At 36.5% G+C, this 22758-nt stretch overlaps 1 protein-coding gene across 4 annotated transcripts in view; it reads left to right on the top strand.

Annotated features, from left to right (window-relative positions):
• BRWD1 (bromodomain and WD repeat domain containing 1) overlaps window positions 1-22758 on the top strand; it is a 126386-nt gene that overhangs the window by 14369 nt on the left and 89259 nt on the right. For all 4 annotated transcript variants that reach the window (XM_036850180.1, XM_036850178.1, XM_036850177.1 and 1 more), the window contains 4 exons: window positions 12047-12197; window positions 14264-14362; window positions 14697-14857; window positions 16000-16221. In XM_036850180.1, coding sequence (XP_036706075.1) covers window positions 12047-12197; window positions 14264-14362; window positions 14697-14857; window positions 16000-16221 — 633 coding nt within the window. The remainder of the gene's footprint in view (window positions 1-12046; window positions 12198-14263; window positions 14363-14696; window positions 14858-15999; window positions 16222-22758) is intronic.

The following is a 22758-nucleotide window of genomic DNA, read 5'->3' as shown; positions in this document are numbered from 1 at the left end:
TAGTTGTGGTGCACGTGCTTAGTTGCTCCACAGCATGTGGGATCTTCCCGGACCAGGGCTTGAACCTATGTCCCCTGCATTGGCAGGCGGATTCTTAACTGCTGCACCACCAGGGAAGTCCATAATTTCTTTTTAAATGTCTTTATTTAGAGTTTATTTTAGCATTTGGTTGGTATGATATATGGATCTAGCCTTTTCCAGATTGTCAGTCAGTTTGCAGGTAACATCTGAGTCATCTTCTTTATCTGCAGAGAATGCAATCATTATCATTTTCTAAGTTCTTTATGACTTTCCTCTGGATTTTTTCTGTTCTTGTGACATTCTGTACTATTATGATTGAACTTTTTTTTTTTTTATGTCTTTATTGGAGTGTAATTGCTTTACAGTGGTTTGTTAGTTTCTGCTTTATAACAAAGTGAATCAGCTATACATATACATATATCCCCATATCCCCTCCCTCTTGGCGTGTCCCTCCCATCCTCCCTATCCCACCCCTCTAGGTGGTCACAGAGCACCGAGCTGATCTCCCTGTGCTGTGTGGCTGTTTCCCACTAGCTAGCTATTTTACATTTGGTAGTGTATATATGTCCATGCCACTCTCTCACTTCGTCCCAGCTTCCCCTTCCCCGTGTCCTCAAGTCCATTCTCTGTGTCTGCGTCTTTGTTCCTGTCCTGCCCGTACGTTCTTCAGAACCATTTTTTTTTTCTTTTTTTTTTTTTTAGATTCCATATATATGTGTTAGCATACGGTATTTGTTTTTCTCTTTCTGACTTCACTCTGTATGACAGACTCTAGGTCCATCCACCTCACTACAAATAACTCAATTTCGTTTCTTTTTATGGCTGAGTAATATTCCATTGTATATATGTGCCACATCTTCTTTATCCATTCATCTGTCACTGAACACTTAGGTTGCTTCCATGTCCTGGCTATTGTAAATAGAGTTGCCATGAACATTTTGGTACATGACTCTTTTTGAATTATGGTTTTCTCAGGGTATAAGCCCAGTAGTGGGATTGCTGGGTCGTATGGTAGTTCTATTTTTAGTTTTTTAAGGAACCTCCATACTGTTCTCCATAGTGGCTGTATCAATTTACATTCCCACCAACAGTGCAAGATGGTTCCCTTTTCTCCACACTCTCTCCAGCATTTACTGTTTGTAGATTTCTTGATGATGGCCATTCTGACTGGTGTGAGGTGTTACCTCATTGTAGTTTTGATTTGCATTTCTCTAACGATTAGTGATATTGAGCATCCTTTCATGTGTTTGTTGGCAATCTGTATATCTCTTTGGAGAAATGTCTATTTAGGTCTTCTGCCCATTTTTGGATTGGCTTGTTTGTTTTCTTGATACTGAACTGCATGAGCTGCTTGTAAATTTTGGAGATTAATCCTTTGTCAGTTATTTCATTTGCAAATATTTTCTCCCATTCTGAGGGTTGTCGTTTAGTCTTGTTTATGTTTTTCTTTGCTGTGCAAAAGCTTTTAAGTTTCATTAGGTCCCATTTGTTTATTTTTGTTTTTATTTCCATTTCTCTAGGAGGTAGGTGAAAAAGGATCTTGCTGTGATTTATGTCATAGAGTGTTCTGCCTGTGTTTTCCTCTAAGAGTTTTATAGTGTCTGAGTTTTATAGTGTCTGGTCTTACATTTAGGTCTTTAATCCATTTAAAAAAAAATAATTAATTAATTTATTTTTGGCTGTGTTGGGTCTTCGTTTCTCTGCGAGGGCTTTCTCTAATTGCGGCAACTGGGGGCCACTCTTCATCGCAGTGTGCGGGCCTCTCACTATTGCGGCCTCTCTTGTTGCGGAGCACAGGCTGCAGACACGCAGGCTCAGTAGTTGTGGCACACGGGCCTAGTTGCTCCATGGCATGTGGGATCTTCCCAGACCAGGGCTCGAACCCGTGTCCCCTGCGTTAGCAGGCAGATTCTCAACCACTGCGCCACCAGGGAAGCCCTTTAATCCATTTTGAGTTTATTTTTGTGTATGGTGTTAGGGAGTGTTCTAATTTCATTCTTTTACATGTAGCTGTCCAGTTTTCCCAGCCCCACTTATTGAAGAGGCTGTCTTTTCTCCATTGTATATTCTTGCCTCCTTTGTCAAAAATAAGGTGACCATATGTGCATGGGTTTATCTCTGGGCTTTCTGTCCTGTTCCATTGACCTATATTTCTTTTTTTGTGCCAGTACCATACTGTCTTGATTACTGTAGCTTTGTAGTATAGTCTGAAGTCAGGGAGCCTGATTCCTCCAGCTCCATTTTTCTTTCTCAAGATTGCTTTGGCTATTCGGGGTCTTTTGTGTTTCCATACAATTTGTGAAATTTCTTTTTCTAGTTCTGTGAAAAATGCAAGTGGTAGTTTGATAGGGATTGCACTGAATCTGTAGGTTGTTTTGGGTAGTATAGTCATTTTCACAATGTTGATTCTTCCGATCCAAGAACATGGTGTATCTCTCCATCTGTTTGTTATCATCTTTAATTTCTTTCATCAGTGTCTTACAGTTTTCTGCATACAGGTCTTTTGCCTCCTTAGGTAGGTTTATTCCTAGGTATTTTATTCTTTTTGTTGCAATGGTAAATGGGAGTGTTTCCTTAATTTCTCTTTCAGATTTTTCATCATTAGTGTATAGGGATGCAAGAGATGTCTGTGCATTAATTTTGTATCCTTCTACTTTACCAAATTCGTTATTTAACTCTAGTAGTTTTCTGGTGACATCTTTAGGATTCTCTATGTATAGTATGTCATCTGCAGACAGTGACAGCTTTACTTCTTCTTTTCCGATTTGGATTCCTTTTATTTCTACTTCTTCTCTGATTGCTGTGGCTAAAACTTCCAAAACTATGTTGAATAATAGTGGTGAGAGTGGGCAACCTTGACTTGTTCCTGATCTTGGTGGAAACGGTTTCAGTTTTTCACCATTGAGCACGATGTTGGCTGTGGGTTTGTCATATATGGCCTTTATTATGTTGAGGTAAGTTGATTGAACTTTTATAATATATAATCAGTGTTGTAGATCAAAAAGAAGGTGGTCGTTAAATACACTGTGTTGTGCTTTAAGGTGTTAGGGAATTAGGAAGGAATTGGTTTTGAACTATACCTTAACCAATAGCTGTGTAGCCATGTGTGCTTTCTGGCCTTGTATTTGGGAAATAATATTTCTGTTCTGAATTATTTAAGTGCATTTACTTAAGTATTTTAGACATTTCAGGACTCAGCACCTGAACCTTTGACTCTCCACCAAGTACATTTCTTTTATTTGATTCTTTGTAAACTCTTGATTTATGTTTGTATTGCACTTTATGAATTTGTTTTAAAGACATAGCTAAAATGAGTAGGTTTTATTTCTTTTGGTCATTTGGAATAGGACAGACTTCTGGGTGAAATAACTAAGTCTGGCTAGGAGATGTTTTGCATTGATATTGAAATCTGTGGTCTTTACTATGTACATGTGGCTGAAATTGTTATTTGACCAAGAACATTTATTATTTTATATCTTCTGTAGGCTATACATGTGTAAAATTCATGCATTTTAAAGTACCTGTCTTGGGAATTCCCTGGCGGTCCAGTGGTTAGGACTCTGTGCTTCCACTGCAGGGGGCATGGGTTCTGTCCCTGGTCAGGAAACTAAGATCCCACAAGATGCGTGGCACCAAAAAAAAAGTGTGCCTGTCTCCTCTGTTTTAATACATCTTGTTAAACAGTATTTTTAAAAAATGAAGTTTGACTTCTTTGGGAATATTTGTGTCTTCATTAAGTTCCATATGCAGCGGTCCCCAACCTTTTGGCACCAGGGACCAGTTTCATGGAAGACAGTTTTTCCACGGGGGAGGGGGAGATGGTTCAGGCGGTAATGTGAGCGATGTGGAGCGGCAGATGGAGCTTCGGTCACTCGCCCGCTGCTCACCTCCTGCTCTGCAGCCCGGTAATGGTCCTTGGCCTGGGGGTTGGGGACCCCTGCCATATAGGATCCATACTTTAATTAGTCTTTGCACATTTTGATCATATTCTGCTCAGAAAATGCTGTCATTTTGATTTGGTACAACAAAAATCTCAAGATGAGTGTTTTCTTTTCAGAAGTCAGGTGATTTATGTCTAAAGTCCCTGAGAATTTTGCATTCTGTGTTTTATTCTTTTCAGATGATCTGATGGTAGTTCTAGAAATAGCAGGAGAACTCCCTGTCAAGAGTATCAGAAACCTTATGGGAATTACCTGGTGGTCCAGTGGTTAGGACTTGGTGATTTCCCTGCTGGGGCCCGGGTTTGATCCCTGGTCGGGGAACTAAGATTCCACAAGCTGCGTGTTGGCCAAACAAAAAAAGAATATCAGAAGTTTTAGATTTTTTTTTATGCTGAATAGTTTGTAATTTGGAAAAGCTTATATGGTCTAGAAACAGGGGTCATTGTTTTGCTAAGGGAGGAAGAAAATATTAATAGACTGCACAGAAATGCTAACTAAGGATATGTCCGGGCAGTGAAACTGAGAATAAATCTCCTGAGGTAGGGGACCGTTCCCGTAAAAATTCTCCTCCCTAATAAAATAGTCACAAGAAGAAAGAATCCTTCCCTTCCACCATTTCCAGGGTATGATGGCAAGAGCTGCAAAAACCATCCAGCAATGTAAAAACTAAGAGTCTGAGGGGAAAAAAGCCAAAATGTCAAGGCTGCCCAAGCAGAAAGACATGCTCTTTAATGACACCATTAGATCACTGCATCGATTCCACCTAGAGACTTGTTAAGACACCATTACATATCTTTATTATTACTTAAGCCACTGCTTTGTAGCAAACGAAGTATTCAACAAGGCTGTTTTCATGTGCTGCGCAATCTCACAAATCATAAAAGCATGTCCACCAATCTGAATATCTGTAACAAAGTCACCCACCAAGCATCTCAGTAAAGTGAGGCTTGCCTGGAAGATGCTGTTAATGCTGACTTCAGTGTTGGCTAATAAGCAAGCAATCACTGCTCTGGGAAGCTAAAACTGGTTAACTTTTTTGAATTAAAATACATTGAAATGCTTTTAAATGAAGGATCTTCATGCCAGCACTAGAACATTTCTCTGCCTAGATCCTTTTGTATATACTGAGTGTTAAGCTCCTTTTTCCTCTTATTTATATAGGAATATTCTGCCATTGACTACTAAACTTGTACTTTTTATTTAGTTATTTATTAAAAATTTTTTTTAAATTAATTTATTTTGGCTGCACCATGTCTGAGTTGCGACACGCGGGATCTTTAGTTGGGGCATGTGGACTCTTAGTCATGGCATGCATGTGGGATCTGATTCCCCACCCAGGGATCGAACCTGGGCCCCCTGCCTTGGGAGCATGGAGTCTTACCCACTGGACCACCAGGGAAGTCCCTAAACTTGCACTTTTTAAATAAAGAAGATAGTCTATCTCATCAGAAGCTGGGGGGAATTTCTTAAGCAAGGAAGACACCAAATTTTGTTTTTTTTTTTAATAAAAGGCAGTGCTTTCTGTCACTTCTTATGTTTCATTGTTATACTGTACTTTTCATTGTTATAGGAATTATGATATGGTAGTTTACTTACACGTTTTCTGTTGCAGGATTTCTAGGTGTAGCTTAAAATAATTTGAGGGAAAGCTAAAGATCAGACAGGTACATATTAAAGATATTAAATATTTATTCTAGATCCTGATTACATTACAGCATCCCAAACTTTACAGAAAAAGCTACTTTTCCCCATAACGTTCCAATTATTTATTTACTTTTGGGGAATTTTTGAATTTTATTTATTTTTTTATACAGCAGGTTCTTATTAGCCATCCCTTTTATACACATCAGTGTATACATGTCAATCCCAATCGCCCAATTCATCCCACCCCCCCCACCCCCTGCCGCTTTCGCACCTTGGTGTCCATACGTTTGTTCTCTACTTCTGTGTCTCACTTTCTGCCCTGCAAACCAGTTCATCTGTACCATTTTTCTAGGTCCCATATATATGTGTTAATATACGATATTTGTTTTTCTCTTTCTGACTTACTTCACTCTGTATGACAGTCTCTAGATTCGTCCTCGTCTCTACAAATGACCCAATTTCGTTCCTTTTTATGGCTGAGTAATATTCTATTGTATATATGTACCACATCTTCTTTATTCATTTGTCTGTTGATGGACATTTAGGTTGCTTCCATGACCTGGCTATTGTAAGTAGTGCTGCAGTGAACATTGGGGTGCATGTGTCTTTTTGAATTATGGTTTTCTCAGGGTATATGCCCAGTAGTGGGATTGCTAGGTCATATGGTAATTCTATTTTTAGTTTTTTAAGGAACCTCCATACTGTTCTCCATAATGGCTGTATCAATTTACATTCCCACCAACAGTGCAAGAGGATTCCCTTTTCTCCACACCCTCTCCAGCATTTGTTGTTTGTAGATTTTCTGATGATGCCCATTCTTACTGGTGTGAGGTGATACCTCATTGTAGTTTTGATTTGCATTTCTCTAATAATTAGTGATGTTGAGCAGCTTTTCATGTGCTTCTTGGCCATCTGTATGTCCTCTTTGGAGAAATGTCTATTTAGATCTTCTGCCCATTTTTTAATTGGGTTGTTTGTTTTTTTAATATTGAGCTGCATGAGCTGTTTATATATTTTGGAGATTAATCCTGTTGATTAATTAATGTCTGTTGATTCGTTTGCAAATATTTTCTCCCATTCTGAGGGTTGTCTTTTCGTCTTGTTTGTAGTTTCCTTTGCTGTGCAAAAGCTTTGAAGTTTCATTAGGTCCCATTTGTTTATTTTTGGTTTTATTTGCATTACTCTAGGAGGTGGATCAAAAAAGATCCTGCTGTGATTTATGTCAAAGAGTGTTCTTCCTATGTTTTCCTCTAAGACTTTTATAGTGTCCGGTCTTAAATTTAGGTCTTGAATCCATTTTGAGTTTATTTTTGTGTATGGTGTTAGGGAGTGTTCTAATTTCATTCTTTTACATGTAGCTGTCCAGTTTTCCCAGCACCACTTATTGAAGAGACTGTCTTTTCTCCATTGTATATCCTTGCCTCCTTTGTCATAGATTAGTTGACCTTAGGTGCGTGGCTTTCTATCCTGTTCCATTGACCTATATTTCTGTTTTTGTGCCAGTACCATACTGTCTTGACTACTGTAGCTTTATAGTATAGTCTGAAGTCAGGGAGTCTGATTCCTCCAGCCCCATTTTTTTTCCCTCAAGACTGCTTTGGCTCTTTGGGGTCTTCTGTGTCTCCATACAAATTTTAAGATTTTTTGTTCTAGTTCTGTAAAAAATGCTATTAGTAATTTGATAGGGATTGCATTGAATCTGTAGATTGCTTTGGGTAGTATAGTCATTTTCACAATATTGATTCTTCCAATCCAAGGACATGGTATATCTCTCCATCTGTTGGTATCATCTTTAATTTCTTTCAACAGTGTCTTATAGTTTTCTTCATACAGGTCTTTTGTCTCCCTAGGTAGGTTTATTCCTAGGTATTTTTTTCTTTTTGTTGCAGTGGTAAATGGGAGTGTTTCCTTAATTTCTCTTTCAGATTTTACATCATTAGTGTATAGGCATGCAAGAGATTTCTGTGCATTAATTTTGTATCCTGCAACTTTACCAAATTCATTGATTAGCTCTAGTAGTTTTCTGGTGGCACCTTTAGGATTTTCTGTATATAGTATCATGTTGTCTGCAAACAGTGACAGTTTTACTTCTTTTCCAATATGTATTCCTTTTATTTCTATTTCTTCTCTGATTGTCTTGGCTAGGACTTCCAAAACTATGTTGAATAATAGTGGTGAGAGTGGACATTCTTGTCTTGTTCCTGATCTTAGAGGAAATGCTTTCAGTTTTTCACCATTGAGAATGATGTTTGCTGTGGGTTTGTCGTATATGGCCTTTATTACGTTGAGGTAGGTTCCCTCTATGCCCACTTTTTGGAGAGTTTTATCATAAATGGGTGTTGAATTTTGTCCAAAGCTTTTTCTGTATCTATTGAGATGATCATATGGGTTTTCTCCTTAAATTTGTTAATATGATTTTTTTTTCTTCAATTTGTTAATTAGTCAGGTTATCTAGACCCTACTACCACTTTCTGTAACTGCTACCCAGGGCTTGAAGGGGCCTATGCTCACAGCAGTATTTGGTGACAATGATAGTAATACAGTGATTCTAGGATTGTTGCTGATAAACTTTCTGAGACTGAATATGCCTACGAAAAACAAGATGGTAGAGAGATGGGCTCTTTGACCATTGAAGGGACTTTGTTTCTGGCTTCACTCCTGAGGACCTTGTGTAACTGTGGCTTACTCATTGAAGTTGCTGTTAGAAACTGTTACTAACGTTCATATCTAGGACTTGAAAATATTAAAGGGAAATTAGCTATTTATTATATTGATTTTTATCAATATGATATTAATTTTTAAAAATTCAGGACCATTTTTTCATTTTTTTTTGTTGTCTGTATTGGGACTAGAACCATATTATTTTTCAGATACACCTTATTTTGTACAAAAATAGGATAATCCTCCCCCTGAGATCTTTGATTATGTTATGTTATCTTTGATTTGGTTTTGTTAGAATCCTCAGAAAAGCAGAGAATCTGTAATTCTCTTTATGGGAATGAATAGCTGCCGGATGGAGTCCATGTTCCTATAGTATCTGGACTTTGTCTGTATCTACTTGCCTATGTTGAATTCTTCTTTTAAGTTAATGATCAGTTTTATTGCTTCTTCAGTACTGGCAATCTTTTATTGCATGTTTGTAAAGTCCTCCTTCCATATCATGTAAGAGATGAAATATCTAGCAGTGAGAAGCAGTCTGTTTAAAATTTTCTATCCATACCTTTTCTATCTGGAGAATTTCTTTTTATCCATATCTTTTATAGTTGATTTTCAAAAACAAGTCTCCATTCTCAGAGTTGGTTGTGTAACCTCAAAACTTAAAGTCAGTTATATAATTAAAAGTTGTCTATCCACCTGAATAGTGGAAATCTCAAAGAAAACTATTAGAATGATTTTCCACCTTACAGAAGTCATGTTGCCATTGTCCAAAGTCATTTTCTCTTAAATATTTAATTCTTTCAGTTATGTTGTTTAGGTCAGTCAGTACAGTTACTTTAGTTGGGTTTTTGTTTTCAGATTTGCATTACTAACAAGTTCTTAGATCTGTGATTTTCCTTATCCTGTTGGAATTAACTTCTAGTTCCTCCAGTCTTCCTCTCTACTCTTATGATGAGCTAATTATTTACATCAGTTTTTGGACTTTTACGTACTGACACTTTTGAAGCACAGAGTGCTAATTAATATTAAATACTTTTTTGAGGTCTATCCGAGCTTTGATATATCTTTTGAGGTTTGTCTTGGAATATCTGTCATGGTGGGAAACAAGTCAGGTTGGAAAGTTGAAGATGTCACCAGGGCTTATGAACAAAAACTTTATATTGAATCCAGTTTTATTTTACATTTGAATTCATGATTCAGAACCAAAAGTAAGATCTAGAACTCGGTTTCAAATTTTCTTTGTAGCAGTGTTTCTCAGGGAGTTTGAAAATGTGTGGGGCATTCATTGTTGGTGTCAGAATGGCATGGGGAATATTGTTGGCATTAATGGAAGGGAGCCAGAGATACTGTGTGTCCTGAATGTGGGGACAGTCCTGTGCAGTGATGTTTTGTCAGAACTTCCTCCGTGCTGGTAGCATCACAGTTGAGAAACCCTAGAGATGAAGCATTAAAGTTTATGCCAGATACATTCATATCAGGTAATATTAGGCATATTCATGAGTTAAACTTACACGGTATCCTTTGTATTCGCTTTTTTTTTTGATGGTAGATTCTTGAGTCTTTTTATTTATTTGTTTGTTTTGGTTGCGCTGGGCCTTAGTTGTGGCAGGTGGGCTCCTTAGTTGTGGCAGGCGGGCTCCTTAGTTGTGGCAGGCGGGCTCCTTAGTTGTGGCTTGCGGGCTTCTTAGTTGCGGCTTGCTGGCTCCTTAGTTGCAGCACGCGGGCTCCTTAGTTGTGGCATGCGAACTCTTAGTTGCGGCATGCATATGGGATCTAGTTCCCTGAACCAGGGATCAAACCCAGGCCCCCTGCATTGGGAGCACGTGATCTTAACCACTGTGCCATCAGGGAAGTTCCAATCCTTTGTGTTCTTTTTTTTTTTTTTTTTTTTTTAATTTATTTATTTTTGGCTGTGTTGGGTCTTCGTTGCTGCGTGCAGGCTTTCTCTAGTTGTGGCAAGCGGGGGCTACTCTTCGTTGCAGTGCACGGGCTCTAGGCACATGGGCTTCAGTAGTTGTGGCTCGTGGGCTCTAGAGCACAGGCTCAGTAGTTGTGGTGCACGGGCTTAGTTGCTCCGTGGCATATGGGATCCTCCCTGACCAGGGCTCCAACCCATGTCTCCTGCACCGGCAGGCAGATTCTTAACCACTGTGCTACCAGGGAAGTCCCTTTTGTATTCTTGTTTTTTTTTTTTTTTTGAGGTATAATTGACATAATAAACTGAACGTAAAGTGTTCAAGTTGATAAATTTAGATGTGTTACGTGTACCGTGACCCAACACCTCAGTGAAGATAGTGAACATACCTATTACACCCAAAAGTTTCCTCTTCTTTATAATTCTTCCTGCTTACCTACCAGCCCCCAGTTACCTGTGACCTGCTTTCTGTAACTATATATTAATTTGCATTTTCTGGAATTTTATATAAATGAAATCATATAGCATGTGCTCTTTTTTCTGGCTTCTTTCAGCATAATTATTTTGAGATTCATCCACGTCATTGTGTGTTATTAAATTTTTTTATTGCTGAATAGTATTCCATTGTACAGACATACAGTAATGTGTGTAGGTATTCACCTGTTAATGGACATTTGGATTGTGTTCACTTTGGGGCTCTTAAAAAGAAAGCTGTTCAACAACATTCACATACAAACCTTTATGTGGATGTGTGCTTTCACTTTTCTTGGGTAAACACCTAGGAGTATTATAGCTAGATAATATGGTAATGTATGTGTTACTATTAAAAACGCTACCCCATTGTTTTCCACAGTGATTGTTCTGTTTTACATTTCCACCAGCAGTTTCTGTACATTCTTGCTGATCTTGGTCTGGTCAGTCTTTAACTTTAGCTATTCTAGTAGGTGTGTAGTGATATCTTATTATGATTTTAATTTGTGTTTCATCAGTTACTGGTGATGTTGAGCATCTTTTCATGTGTCTGGTTGCCATCTGTATGTCTTCTTTGGTGAAGTGTCTAGTCAAATCATTCTTAAAAATTAGGTTTTTTAAAATACTGAGTGTTGATAGTTCTTTATATATTCTGGATACAAGTCCTTTATCAGATATATCCTTTGCCAATATTTTCTTTCAGTCTGTGGTTGTCTTTTCATTCCCTTAACAGTACCTTTTGAAAAAACAGAAGCTGTTAGTTTTGCTGAAGTCCATTTTATCGATTTGTTCTTCTGTGGATTACGCTTTTGGTGTCATTTTAGAAATCTTTGCCTAACATCAGGTCATAAAGAGTTTCTCCAATGTTTTCTTTTGTAAATTTTATGGTTTTAGATGATACATTTAGATCTATGATCTGTCTTGAGATAATTTTTATTTATTGTGTAATGTATAGACTAAAGTTAATATTATAATTATTTTTTGGCAAATGGGTATTCACTTGTTCTGGCACCATTTGTTGAAAAGATTATCTTTTTTTTTTACCTTTGCCAAAAATCAGTTGTTCTTATATAACAAGTCCTGAAATCAGGTATTGTTAGCCCTCAACTTTGTTCTTTTTCAAAGCTGCTTTGACTTTTCTAAGCCATTTGCGTATACATTTTAGAATAAAATTGTCAATTTCTACACAAAAAGCCTACTGGGATTTTGATTGGGATGGCTTTGAATCTGTAGATTAATTTACTGCTTATTTCATTCTTTAATTTCTCTCAGAAATGTTTTGTAGTTTTCCTTGTACATGTTTTTCACATGTTTTGTCAGACTTATCCCTAAGTATTTAATATTTTTTGAAACTCTTGTAAAAAAATGTTGTTTTTGAAACTTGCTCTCCAATCAGGTCTTGTCCAATAAGCATGTGGCTCCTGATCATCTGTTGCAAATCTGCCAGCGCATCGGTCCCATGTTGGATAAAGAAATTCCACCCAGTATTTCAAGAGTCACTTCTTTACTTGGTGCAGGAAGGCAGTCTTTGCTACGTACAGCAAAAGGTACCTTAATTTGAAGAAGTGTTCTGCTTTGTATTACTAGCTTAATAATTATTATAATTGTGAAGTAATGTAAGCATTGTGGAAGAAAGGTGATATGTAACTAAAAACCATGCTGTGGACTATAAAATTCTCTGCATTTAGCATAGATGTTGAATTTTATTACATCAGTGTTTAATGGGTCCTTCTGCATTTAAAAAAATGATAAAGGTATAGATGTTAAGCTTAAAAGCTTGAATTTATTCTGAGATGTGTTTGAGGTTTTATCAATGTGAGTTCTTATTTTTCCATTTTGTAGCTCACTTATAACTTCATTGAATGTAATTGTATGTGTCTAATAAACTCTTTAAATGCTAGAAGTATTTCATTTGATATTTAGATTCTGCAAGCCCTTTTATAAGGGGAAGTGATTTTCTAAATTTGGTAGCAGTTTGAAAATGAGCACCAAAAATGTACAAATGCATGGTTCTTTTTCACCAGTTTAATTTTTTTGCGAAATTATGTGGTAGCAAAATGTTTGGAATTGCTGTTCTTTTTCTGTTAGCTTGGTATAAATTACTTAGACTCAGTATATGTATGTGATATGATCTATGTATACAACGTGGCTTAACTGCTAATGGGCAAGAATGTTGGCTCTTCTGATCCTGAGTATACGTCAAGTTCATCCCTCATGATTATTTTTAAGATCTGTTGCTGATGTGATGCTGCCTCTTAGATGCTCCACCAGTGTAAATTTTGACTGAGAAAGAACAACCCTTCCTCTTGGTTCCATGCCAGACTGGTTTGTCAGCTTTAGTTGTTTCTCAGTGCTCTATGGTCATGCCACACTGTGGCTTGAATCAGGAAACTGTTCATATTCTTCCTTTTTCTGTGTCCCTATTCACCTTGTAATTATTCTGTTTTAGGTTGTTATATAGTAGTTGCCTGGGTAGCCTGTTTTCCTGTTTTCTTTACTTGTGTCAAGCTCAATGTCGTTTTGTGATGAGCACTGCTTTAGAACTGGCAGACCTTAGAAGAAACTTCAGCAAGCTCTCCTAGGGTAGGGACCATATTTCTCTGTTTTGTACTAGTGACACAAGAGGATGCCTTGTAACTGCTCTTTGATAATGATAGTGGTAATGAATTCATTCATGTAACACATGATATGCCTGTTAGTTTGGGGCACCCGAGGCTCAGTAGAGGGTTTATATAATGCCTTTCTTACCTTCCTCTTTCAGTTGTGAAGAAGCAGATTTCTAGCACAGCATAATCTGTGTTCTGCTGCTATCTCCTATACGGGGGGTAGACAGTTTTTCTTAGTATATTTGCTAAGAGGGATAGGACTTGAGAATTAGTGTTCAGACTCAAAAGATCCTACATATGCTCTTGTGTAAAGGATTATCTATGATCCTAAAACAAGAGGAAAGCCATTTAATTTTGTCAGTACTTTCTAAGGTGATTAAAATCATGGTAATATTGGCCATCATTATTTTTAAAACTCAGTAACATTTCAATAAGTTAATTAAGTCAGGATTTTCATATAAACCAAAAAAATTAAAATTTTCCTTACAAAAATTTCCGGTTTTGGAAAGTTGGATCAGTTGTGATTAAGACCTTTATCATTAATAATTGTACGGTATAATTCTGCAATGAAAAATAAAAACCTGTTTGGCACTGAGTGGGACTTGGAGTCAAAAGATCTGGTTTTATGGTCCATCTTGACTAATCATTTGCAGTGGATCTCTTTAAAGGTCCTGGAACCTTTGAGCCTCAGTTACCTCACTTGTAAATTGGCAATGATACCTACCTCACAGGGTTGTTGTGAGGATTCAATGAGATAATGTATGTGGAAAGCACTTTGTAACTTGTAAAGTGCTACACAAATGTTAGTTGTTGTTGTATCTGAGATGTCTTAAATTTTTTTTTTCCTTCAGAAATAGTCTAATAAACCTCTAGGGCTTTTCTGTTAAAGTATATTAGTTGGTAAACCTTTGAATAAACAGTTTATTACAATATACGTAAGTATTCTATAAAATCTTTCTTGGGGTTAACTTTCAAGATTTTATGTGTATCTAAAATTCATTTTAAAGACTGCAGGCACACAGTTTGGAAGGGCTCTGCCTTTGCTGCTCTTCATAGAGGAAGACCTCCTGAAATGCCGGTGAATTATGGTTCCCCACCAAATCTTGGTAAGTGAGGTTGACTTTTCAGAGGCCCAAAACCATTTTTTAATTTCTTGACCAACTTTGTAACTGCTATATTAAAACTTAAAAGGTAGTACTGGTAATGTTGTTTCAAATTCCTAAAATTATTACTAAAAGTAATAAAAGTCAATGAAAACAGTCTTATTTTAATAAGAAGTCTGTACTAGTGCTTATAGTAGAAGAGAACTGGGAAGAAACTTCATCTTTAGGATTTCTCGAACATTGATTTCTGTGACCCTCTAGAAATTGTTTTGGAGGTTTTCTTAGCTTTTTACATATTGGCTCCCCCTTAACCACTTTCATTGTTTTTATTTCCTAGTGGAGATACATCGAGGAAAACAACTCACAGGGTGTTCCACTTTTAGCACAGCATTTCCAGGAACTATGTATCAGCATATAAAAATGCACAGAAGGATTCTCGGACATCTATCTGCTGTTTACTGTGTAGCATTTGATAGGACAGGACATAGAATCTTTACAGTGAGTTAACATTTTAAACTCAATTTGGTATTATCTGGAGCACTTTAGTGTGCCTCAGAATTATCTAGAAAATCTTATAAAACATGTAGATTCTATCTTTCCTCTTTGTCAGGAATTTTGACTCAGTAGGTCTGGTGTGGGGCCCATGAATTTACATTTTTATTCAATATTGCAAGTGATTCAGATGCAGATAATCAGGCCTTGTGTGTTTTTTGTGATACACTGATTTAGAGCAGTGGTTCTTGAGCATGATCATCAAGGATGCTTAAAAATATGCATTCCTAATACTTCCCCTCCAGCCCATTCTAGACCTACTGAATTAGGTTATAGTATGTATTAACCAAAAACAATCCAAAAAAACCCCCTGTACATTAATCAAAAAGACCCCCTTACCCCCAAAATCCAAATCTCTACAGGTGATTCATATTCACATTGATTAATCATGATCTAGGGAAACTGATTAACACTGAAAGATTATTTTATAATTGTTGTAAAACTATATGTAAATATTTGGAATTTAATTTACCGTTTTAATGTTTTAAGGGAAAATTAGGGTGGGTAAGAGGTTTAAATTTCATTTTTCAGTTGTTGAGACTCAGAGTAGATACTCAAGTATTTGCTGAGTGGATGGATGCTTGCTGGTACTATAAATTTGAGACTCTGTTGCTTAGTTATTTAAAAAATTATTTTTTGTTTTTGGAATTGCCACTTCCTCAACTTGTGAAACATAGATCAGTCTTAACTAACACTTATCAAATTATTTAGCTTGATGTGAGCTAAACGAACATTTAACCATTGTTAATTGAAATGGGTGAGCCATGAACTTTTAGTTGGACTTATTACATGGCAGAGAATTTGGGGAAAATAGTATTTATAATAGGTCTAAGCCATAGAAATGAAAACGTCAAGGTATCTTTGTTATTTGATTTGAAAAAAAACTATTATAAGTGTTCTCGGCTGTCAGAAAAAACTATTGTAAGTGTTCTTGGCTGTAAGATTCATAATTTGCAGAATATTCTACAGTTGGAAAGAGAGGAGGAGTTACAGACACTTAATTTGAGTGACATGTAAATGGCATTTTTTTAAATGATGAAAAAGACTTGCTGTATTAACATTTTATTTTTGGGTGTATTTTTTCTCAGGGTTCGGACGATTGTTTGGTGAAGATTTGGTCAACACACAATGGCCGCCTATTATCCACATTAAGAGGTCATTCTGCAGAAATTTCAGATATGGCAGTCAACTATGAGAATACAATGATTGCTGCAGGGAGCTGTGATAAAATAATTAGAGTGTGGTGCTTGAGAACTTGTGCTCCAGTTGCTGTGCTCCAAGGACACACGGGGTCAATTACATCTTTACAGGTAAACCAGCTTTAGTGTGCACATTTGTGTATTATCTCCTTTTCCTTTAAAACTCTTTTTCTTTGGAGATGAGAAATAGTAAGATGCTTAGTAGTTATATGCTCTATTTTAAATTTAGTAATAAAGAGAAATATAATTAATCATAGTTCCATGAATCTTAGAAGGGTGATGTAACAAATATATAATGCAGTTAAGAGCTTTATATGAAGGCTTGATGGATGACTTATTGTTTCCTTAAGGTTTATAGTTGAACTGCATGAGTGTCATTACACACTCATGGTGTTAAAGAAGAAAAATCATCAATTTAAGACTTGTGGATTTTGATAAGTGTATTAAATTTGCTGAAATATATTAATTTTTTCCCTTCATTGGGGATGTTAATTTTGAACCACATACACAGTAGACAGAATAGTATGATGAACCCCTGTGTGCCCATCACCTCAGGCCAATTCTTCTTCAGCCATTTCACCTTGTACCCAAAGCAAATCCTAGATTTCATATCATTTCTTCTGTAAAAACTTCAGTATGTCTTCCTAAAAGACATACTGTGTTTTATTAAAAACATTATCATCACTCTTGTTTGTTGATGTTCAAATTTCCAGTTGTTTCATAAATAGCATTATTTTGTTTAGTTTGTTTGAATTAGGAATCAGACAAAGCCTGTACCTTACAATTGCTATAGATTAAAAGAATTTTAAAACAATTGCACAGTCTTGTCCAATTTTTTTTTATAACCACTTGCAGCTTCTTTGTTGAGGAAGTTGGGTTTATCTATAGAGTTCCCACAGTTTGGGTACGGTTTGCTTCCTTGTGGAGTAGATAACATGTTTCTTTGTGTTTCTTGTAAGTTGGTTGTTGGATCCAGAGCAGTAGTTTTATTTAATGTGCATGAGAATCACTTGGAGGCCTTGTTTAAAACACAGATTGTGGGGCTTTCCTGGTGGCACAGTGGTTAAGAATCCGCCTGCCAATGCAGGGGACACGGTTCGATCCCTGGTCTGGGAAGATCCCACATGCCGCGGAGCAACTAAGCCCGTGCACCACAACTACTGAGCCTGCGCTCTGGAGCCCATGCTCTGCAACAAGAGAAGCCACGACAACGAGGAGCCCGCGCACGGCAACGAAGAGTAGCCCCCGATCACCGCAACTAGAGAAAGCCCGCACGCAGCAATGAAGGCCCAACGCAGCCAAAAATAAAAACAAATATAAATAAATAAATTTATATAAAAACAAAAAAGACAAAAAAACCCAAAAAAACACAGATTGCTAGGCCCCAGTGCCAGAAATTTTGATTCAGAATGTTGGAGGCGGGGCCTGAGAATTTGCCGTCATAACAAGTTCCCAAGTGCTGCTTCTGCTCCTCCTTTATTTATTATTATTATTTTTTAAATTTTATTTAATTATATCTTTTATTTTATTATTTATTTATTCATTTATTTAATTTTAGCTGCGTTGGGTCTTTGTTGTTGTGTGCAGGCTTTCTCTAGTTGCGGCGAGTGGGGTCTGCTCTTTGTTGCAGAGCACGGGCTCTAGGTGCACGGGCTTCAGTAGTTGTGGCACGCAGGCTCTGGAGTGCAGGCTCAGTAGTTGTGGCTCACGGGACCAGTTGCTCCGCGGCATGTGGGATCTTCCCGGGCCAGGGCTCGACCCGTGTCCCCTGCATTGGCAGGCGGATTCTCAACCACTGTGCCACCAGGGAAGTCCTGCTCCTCCTTTAGGGACTACACTTTCAGGATCATTGATCGAGAGGCTTGGTTACCTTGAGGTATGCTCTTCCAGGCATTGAATGTCTGGTGATCTCTGCAGTTGCCTTAGATCCATTAGTACTGAGAATGGTGCTACTCAGTCATTTTTTTTTTTTTTTTTTGAAAATTACGTTTTGCTAGTAGATAATGATTTGTAAGGCCTTTTAAGGTATGTTGGTGCCTCTGATTTGAGTTTGAGTAAGACAAGCAGAGTGGTTTCATTTTCATATGTGAATTTACCCAGGGTATATGTTAAGTGGTCTATAAGTAGATTTGGTGTGAAGTTCTGTGATAAAAGTGACTTTTCTCAACTCTTGTGGTCAATATTCTTGAAGAATAAAGACTGCAGACTTATTTTTGAAGGATGACACTATAATTGGGGTTGTGTTTTACTTTGAGAATGTAAGCAAAATTTTTGATTTGCCTGTTTATTTTTTGGCAAGGAGTATATTGTTCTCTAGAGGATTTCATAGGTTAAAAATTAATTCAAATCCTAGCTATGTTCCACAGGTTAAAAAATTTTTTTTTATTTTGTTATTTGATATGAACTTATAGGCAACATAACAGCAAATAAGAACATTTATAATACTTTTTGAGGGTGTCTGTCTTAAAACCATTAGGGAATTCTTCAGTGTGAAAGTGGAGCTCTGGTCTTCACTGAAAGCCCCATTCTTTTGGTAATGGGGGCCCACATGTGTTTACTACCTACTGAATATATCAAAAAACTCTACTTGGATGGTGATAGGTTTTTATACATCAGAAGGCTTATCTGTGCTTGCTGGTGGTTACTCTGAAGTTCAAAGTCAAGCAAATGCATGATTTTAGTTATTAATCTTCTTCATGTTCTTTGCCTTGTTGTTACTGGCATGTATAAACCATTTTAAATTTTAGTAAAGGTTTTCTTTTTATTTATTAAAAAAAGATATGTAAGTAATATTGTTTGCAAAAAAATTAGACAGTAGTTAATAGCAAATAAAATTAAAAACTTCCATAATCTTACCATCTAGAAATAATCACTTTCAGTATTTTAGCACACACCTTTCTCATGGGCAGCAGTATACAGTGTCATTTAATATAATTTACATTCTCAAAAATGTTAGTATTAGACTTAACTGGGTTAGAGGTAGAACCTTTTGTCTATCTAAGAGGATCAAGTGAACATTCTTCAGGAGTAAAAGACATACTGCAGAGCTGGGAACTAGAAAAGCTGGACAAAGGTGAAAAAAGTATCTGAAGTACTAATATAATGAGAAATTATGGGACCAAGAGACGGGAGATAAGGAAAGCCCATGGAGAGGAACTTGAGTTTGAAGGCATATGCCAGTTTCACAGGAGGTGGCTGAGAAGCTTAGCAGAAATTTTGACAGACTTGTAGGGTTGGGGAGCATATATCTTGGAAGTATGTATGCATAATAAATTCATAATAAATATGCAAATTTCATCAGAGAACTAGAAGTTAGTAAAAAGGAAATTCTAGAATTGAAACATATAACTGAATTTAATAATTCAATGGATGGTTTTAACACCAGATTAGATGCAACTGAAGAAATCAAAGAGAGAATTAATGAGCTGGAAATGAGGTCAGAAGAAAATAAATAGATGGAAGCACAGAGGGAAGAGTTTGGAATGTACTGAAAGAGATTAAGAAATAGACAGGAAATGCTGAAGAGATTCCACATGTGTATACATACATATATACCATATGTGTAATTGGAATTCCTGAAGAAGAGGAGAGAATGAAGCAAAAGCTACGTTTGTAGTGATAATAGCTGAGAATTTTGCAAAATACGCTAAAGAAATAAAGCCACAGATTGAAGAAACACTAAGGATCCTGGGCAGAATAAATATACAGACAACTACAACTACTAAACATTACGGTACAAGCTTTAAAACCGAACACAAAGAGAAATCTTAAGTAACCAGAGGGGAAAATAAAAAAGGAATAAAACTGACGGCTAGCTTCTCAGTAGAAGCAGTGGAAGTTGATAGACAAAGGAGTACTCTTCTTGAAGTGTTAATAGGAAATGACTGCCAGTCATGAATTCTGAACCTACTGAAAATACCATTGAACTACAATAAACACATTTTCAGACAAATTGAGAGTTTCTTAGTGATGGAACAGCACTAAGGAGAATTCGAAATAGTATCCGTTAGGCAGAGAAGGAGTGTGATCCCAGGCTTGGAGTAAGAAAGAATGAAGAATTAAAAAAAAAATGTGTGTGGGCAAATGGAAATAAACATTGACTTCATGCAACAAATGTAATGTCTTAGGGTTTTAAATTATGTATGGAATTAAACTAACAGTAATAATAGCTTGTATATAGGGAGGAGGTAACTTTAGTATTTGTTAGATCTTTGCATTTCGTAATCTCTAAAATAATTAAAAGACTAGCAAGAGAATATATAACTACTAAGCTTAATAGAGGGTGAAATATGGAATAATAAAAAGGCAAGAAAGGAAAGAAAGAGAAGTGTGGGAAAAGTACTGAGATGATACTAGGATATCATTAAATGGCAGTGTAATCATAGATTACATGTAAATGCATTAAATGGTCCAGATAAGAGAGAAAGATTTCAGACATAATTGAAAAACAAACCTCACCTTCAATATAAGGGTATAGGGAGTCTGGATGTAAAAAAAAGTAAAGGATGGAAACAATTATCCAAAAATTAACCATAAGAAGGCTGGTATAGCATACTAATATAATTAGATAAAAAGGCATTAAGGCAAATACCAATTTTAGAGATAAAGAGGGACAATTTATAATAATTAAATGTTTCATTAGGCAGGAAGAAGAGTTCTGAATTTGTATGTGTTCAGTAACACAGCCTCAAAATACATTAAGCAAAAATAGAACATATGGGGAAAAATAGACCTCCATAATATTAATGGGCGATAAGCACATCTCTGTCTCTCTCAGTAGTTGGAAGAACAATGTGTCATTAAGAATATAGATTTGAACAATGTAAATAATAAGCTTGATCTGTATGACACATTAGAACACTGCGTATTATATTCGCATCATTTCTTTTCAGTCATAAGTGGATTATTATCTAAATATTGTCCACATTCCAACCCTTAAACTAAGTTCTCAATAAATTTGAAAATACTGAAAATAATCTTAAGTATATTCTCCAAGAGTGCTATTAAGCTGGAAATTACTAGCAGCCAGAATTAATAGAATAATCCTCACTTTTATAAATTAAGCAGTACACTTTTATGTAACCCATGCATCAAAGATGAAATCACAATAAAAATTTGAGAATATTTTGAACTGATTAATAATGAAAATATTATAATTATAACTTGTGGGATGTAGAGTTTGGTAGCCAGCTACCAAGATGGTGCCCAGTGATTCTTGTCTCCTCATACTCTTACCCATTGGTAGTCTCCTTGTTGAATAGGGTTGACCTGTGTAACCTATAGGATACTGGGAAAGTGATGTAGGGTGACTTCCATTGCTTGATAGTGAAAGATTATAAGACAGTGGGAGTCACTATCTTACTCTCTTGACTTGAATGGAAACGTCTGTCTTACTCTCTTGACTCACTTGTCTTGAGGGATGCCCGCTGTGTCATGTCAACAGGACACTCAGACAGCCCTATGGAAAGGTCTTCATGGTGAATAATTGGAGTCTCCTACCTTAGCCCTGTGAGTCGGCCTTTCTGGAAGCATGTCCTCCATCCTCAGTTAAGCCTGGACTGACATCTTGACTTCAACCTCAGGAGACCCTGAGCCAGAACCACCCTGCTAAGCTGTTCCTGAATTCTTGACCCTTAGAGACTGTGAAATAATGAATATTTATTGTTGTTTCCAGTAGCTAAGTTTTGGGATACTTTGTTATACAACAGTAGATAATCCCCAGCTGAAGCGGTGCTGAAAGGGAAGTTTATAGCCCTCAACGCATATATTAAAGAAAAGGCTGAAATTCAGTGATTAGATGTATTTCTCAGAAAGTTAGAAAAAGGACAAGAAACAATTAAGGATGGAAAAAATAAGCATAACAGTAAAGAGTTTCAACAAAGCCAAAAGTTCTTTGAATGAAATACTAAAAATGGTGTAAGACTGAGATTAATCTAGGATCAAAATAGAAATATCATAAATAACTATTATTATATTTGAAAAAGGGAATCACTATAGAACCTTCAGACACTAAAAAGTATATTTTAAAAGTTTTATATGGAAAACTTGAAAAAGTGAAATAGGTAAATATCAGAAAAACACTAAGACTGGCACAGAAAGAAATAAAATCTGAATAGACCTGTAACTATACAATGCATTGAATCTGTAGTTAAAATTCTTTCTCTACCTGTTAGTATTTCTGTCAGAAATGTTTAACCTGAATCACATGAGGAAGCAGTCAGACAAATCCAAATGAACAGTTTATGAAAGCAATCTATATCCTTCAAAAGCTTAGTTTCAAAAAGACAAAAGGTGGGAGAACTATTTTATAAGGAAAGTAAAAAATGTGACAGATATAAATATGTGATTTGGATCCTGTCTTTAAGAGAGGGGAAAAAAAAAAGAAAACCTATAATGGACATCTGAGAAATTGGGGGAAATTTCAATATTAATTGTATATTAAATGTCTTGAGTCTTATAAATGTATTATGTAGGAGAATATCATTGTCCTTAGGAGATACATGCTGAGGATTTTAGGGCTGAAGTGTCATGATGTCTGCAACTTAGATTCAGATGGTTCAAGTTCATCCAGTAGCCAGGGGCAAGTGTGGCAAAATATTAACGATTGGTGAATCTCGGTGACTGGTATGTGAGTGTTCATTGTACTAT

Source organism: Balaenoptera musculus, chromosome 4 (assembly GCF_009873245.2).
Source record: "Balaenoptera musculus isolate JJ_BM4_2016_0621 chromosome 4, mBalMus1.pri.v3, whole genome shotgun sequence".
In the NCBI taxonomy this organism is placed as follows: Eukaryota; Metazoa; Chordata; class Mammalia; order Artiodactyla; family Balaenopteridae; genus Balaenoptera; species Balaenoptera musculus.
The sequence above is the reverse complement of the archived record's forward strand: the minus strand, read 5'-3'. Positions and strand labels throughout refer to the sequence as shown.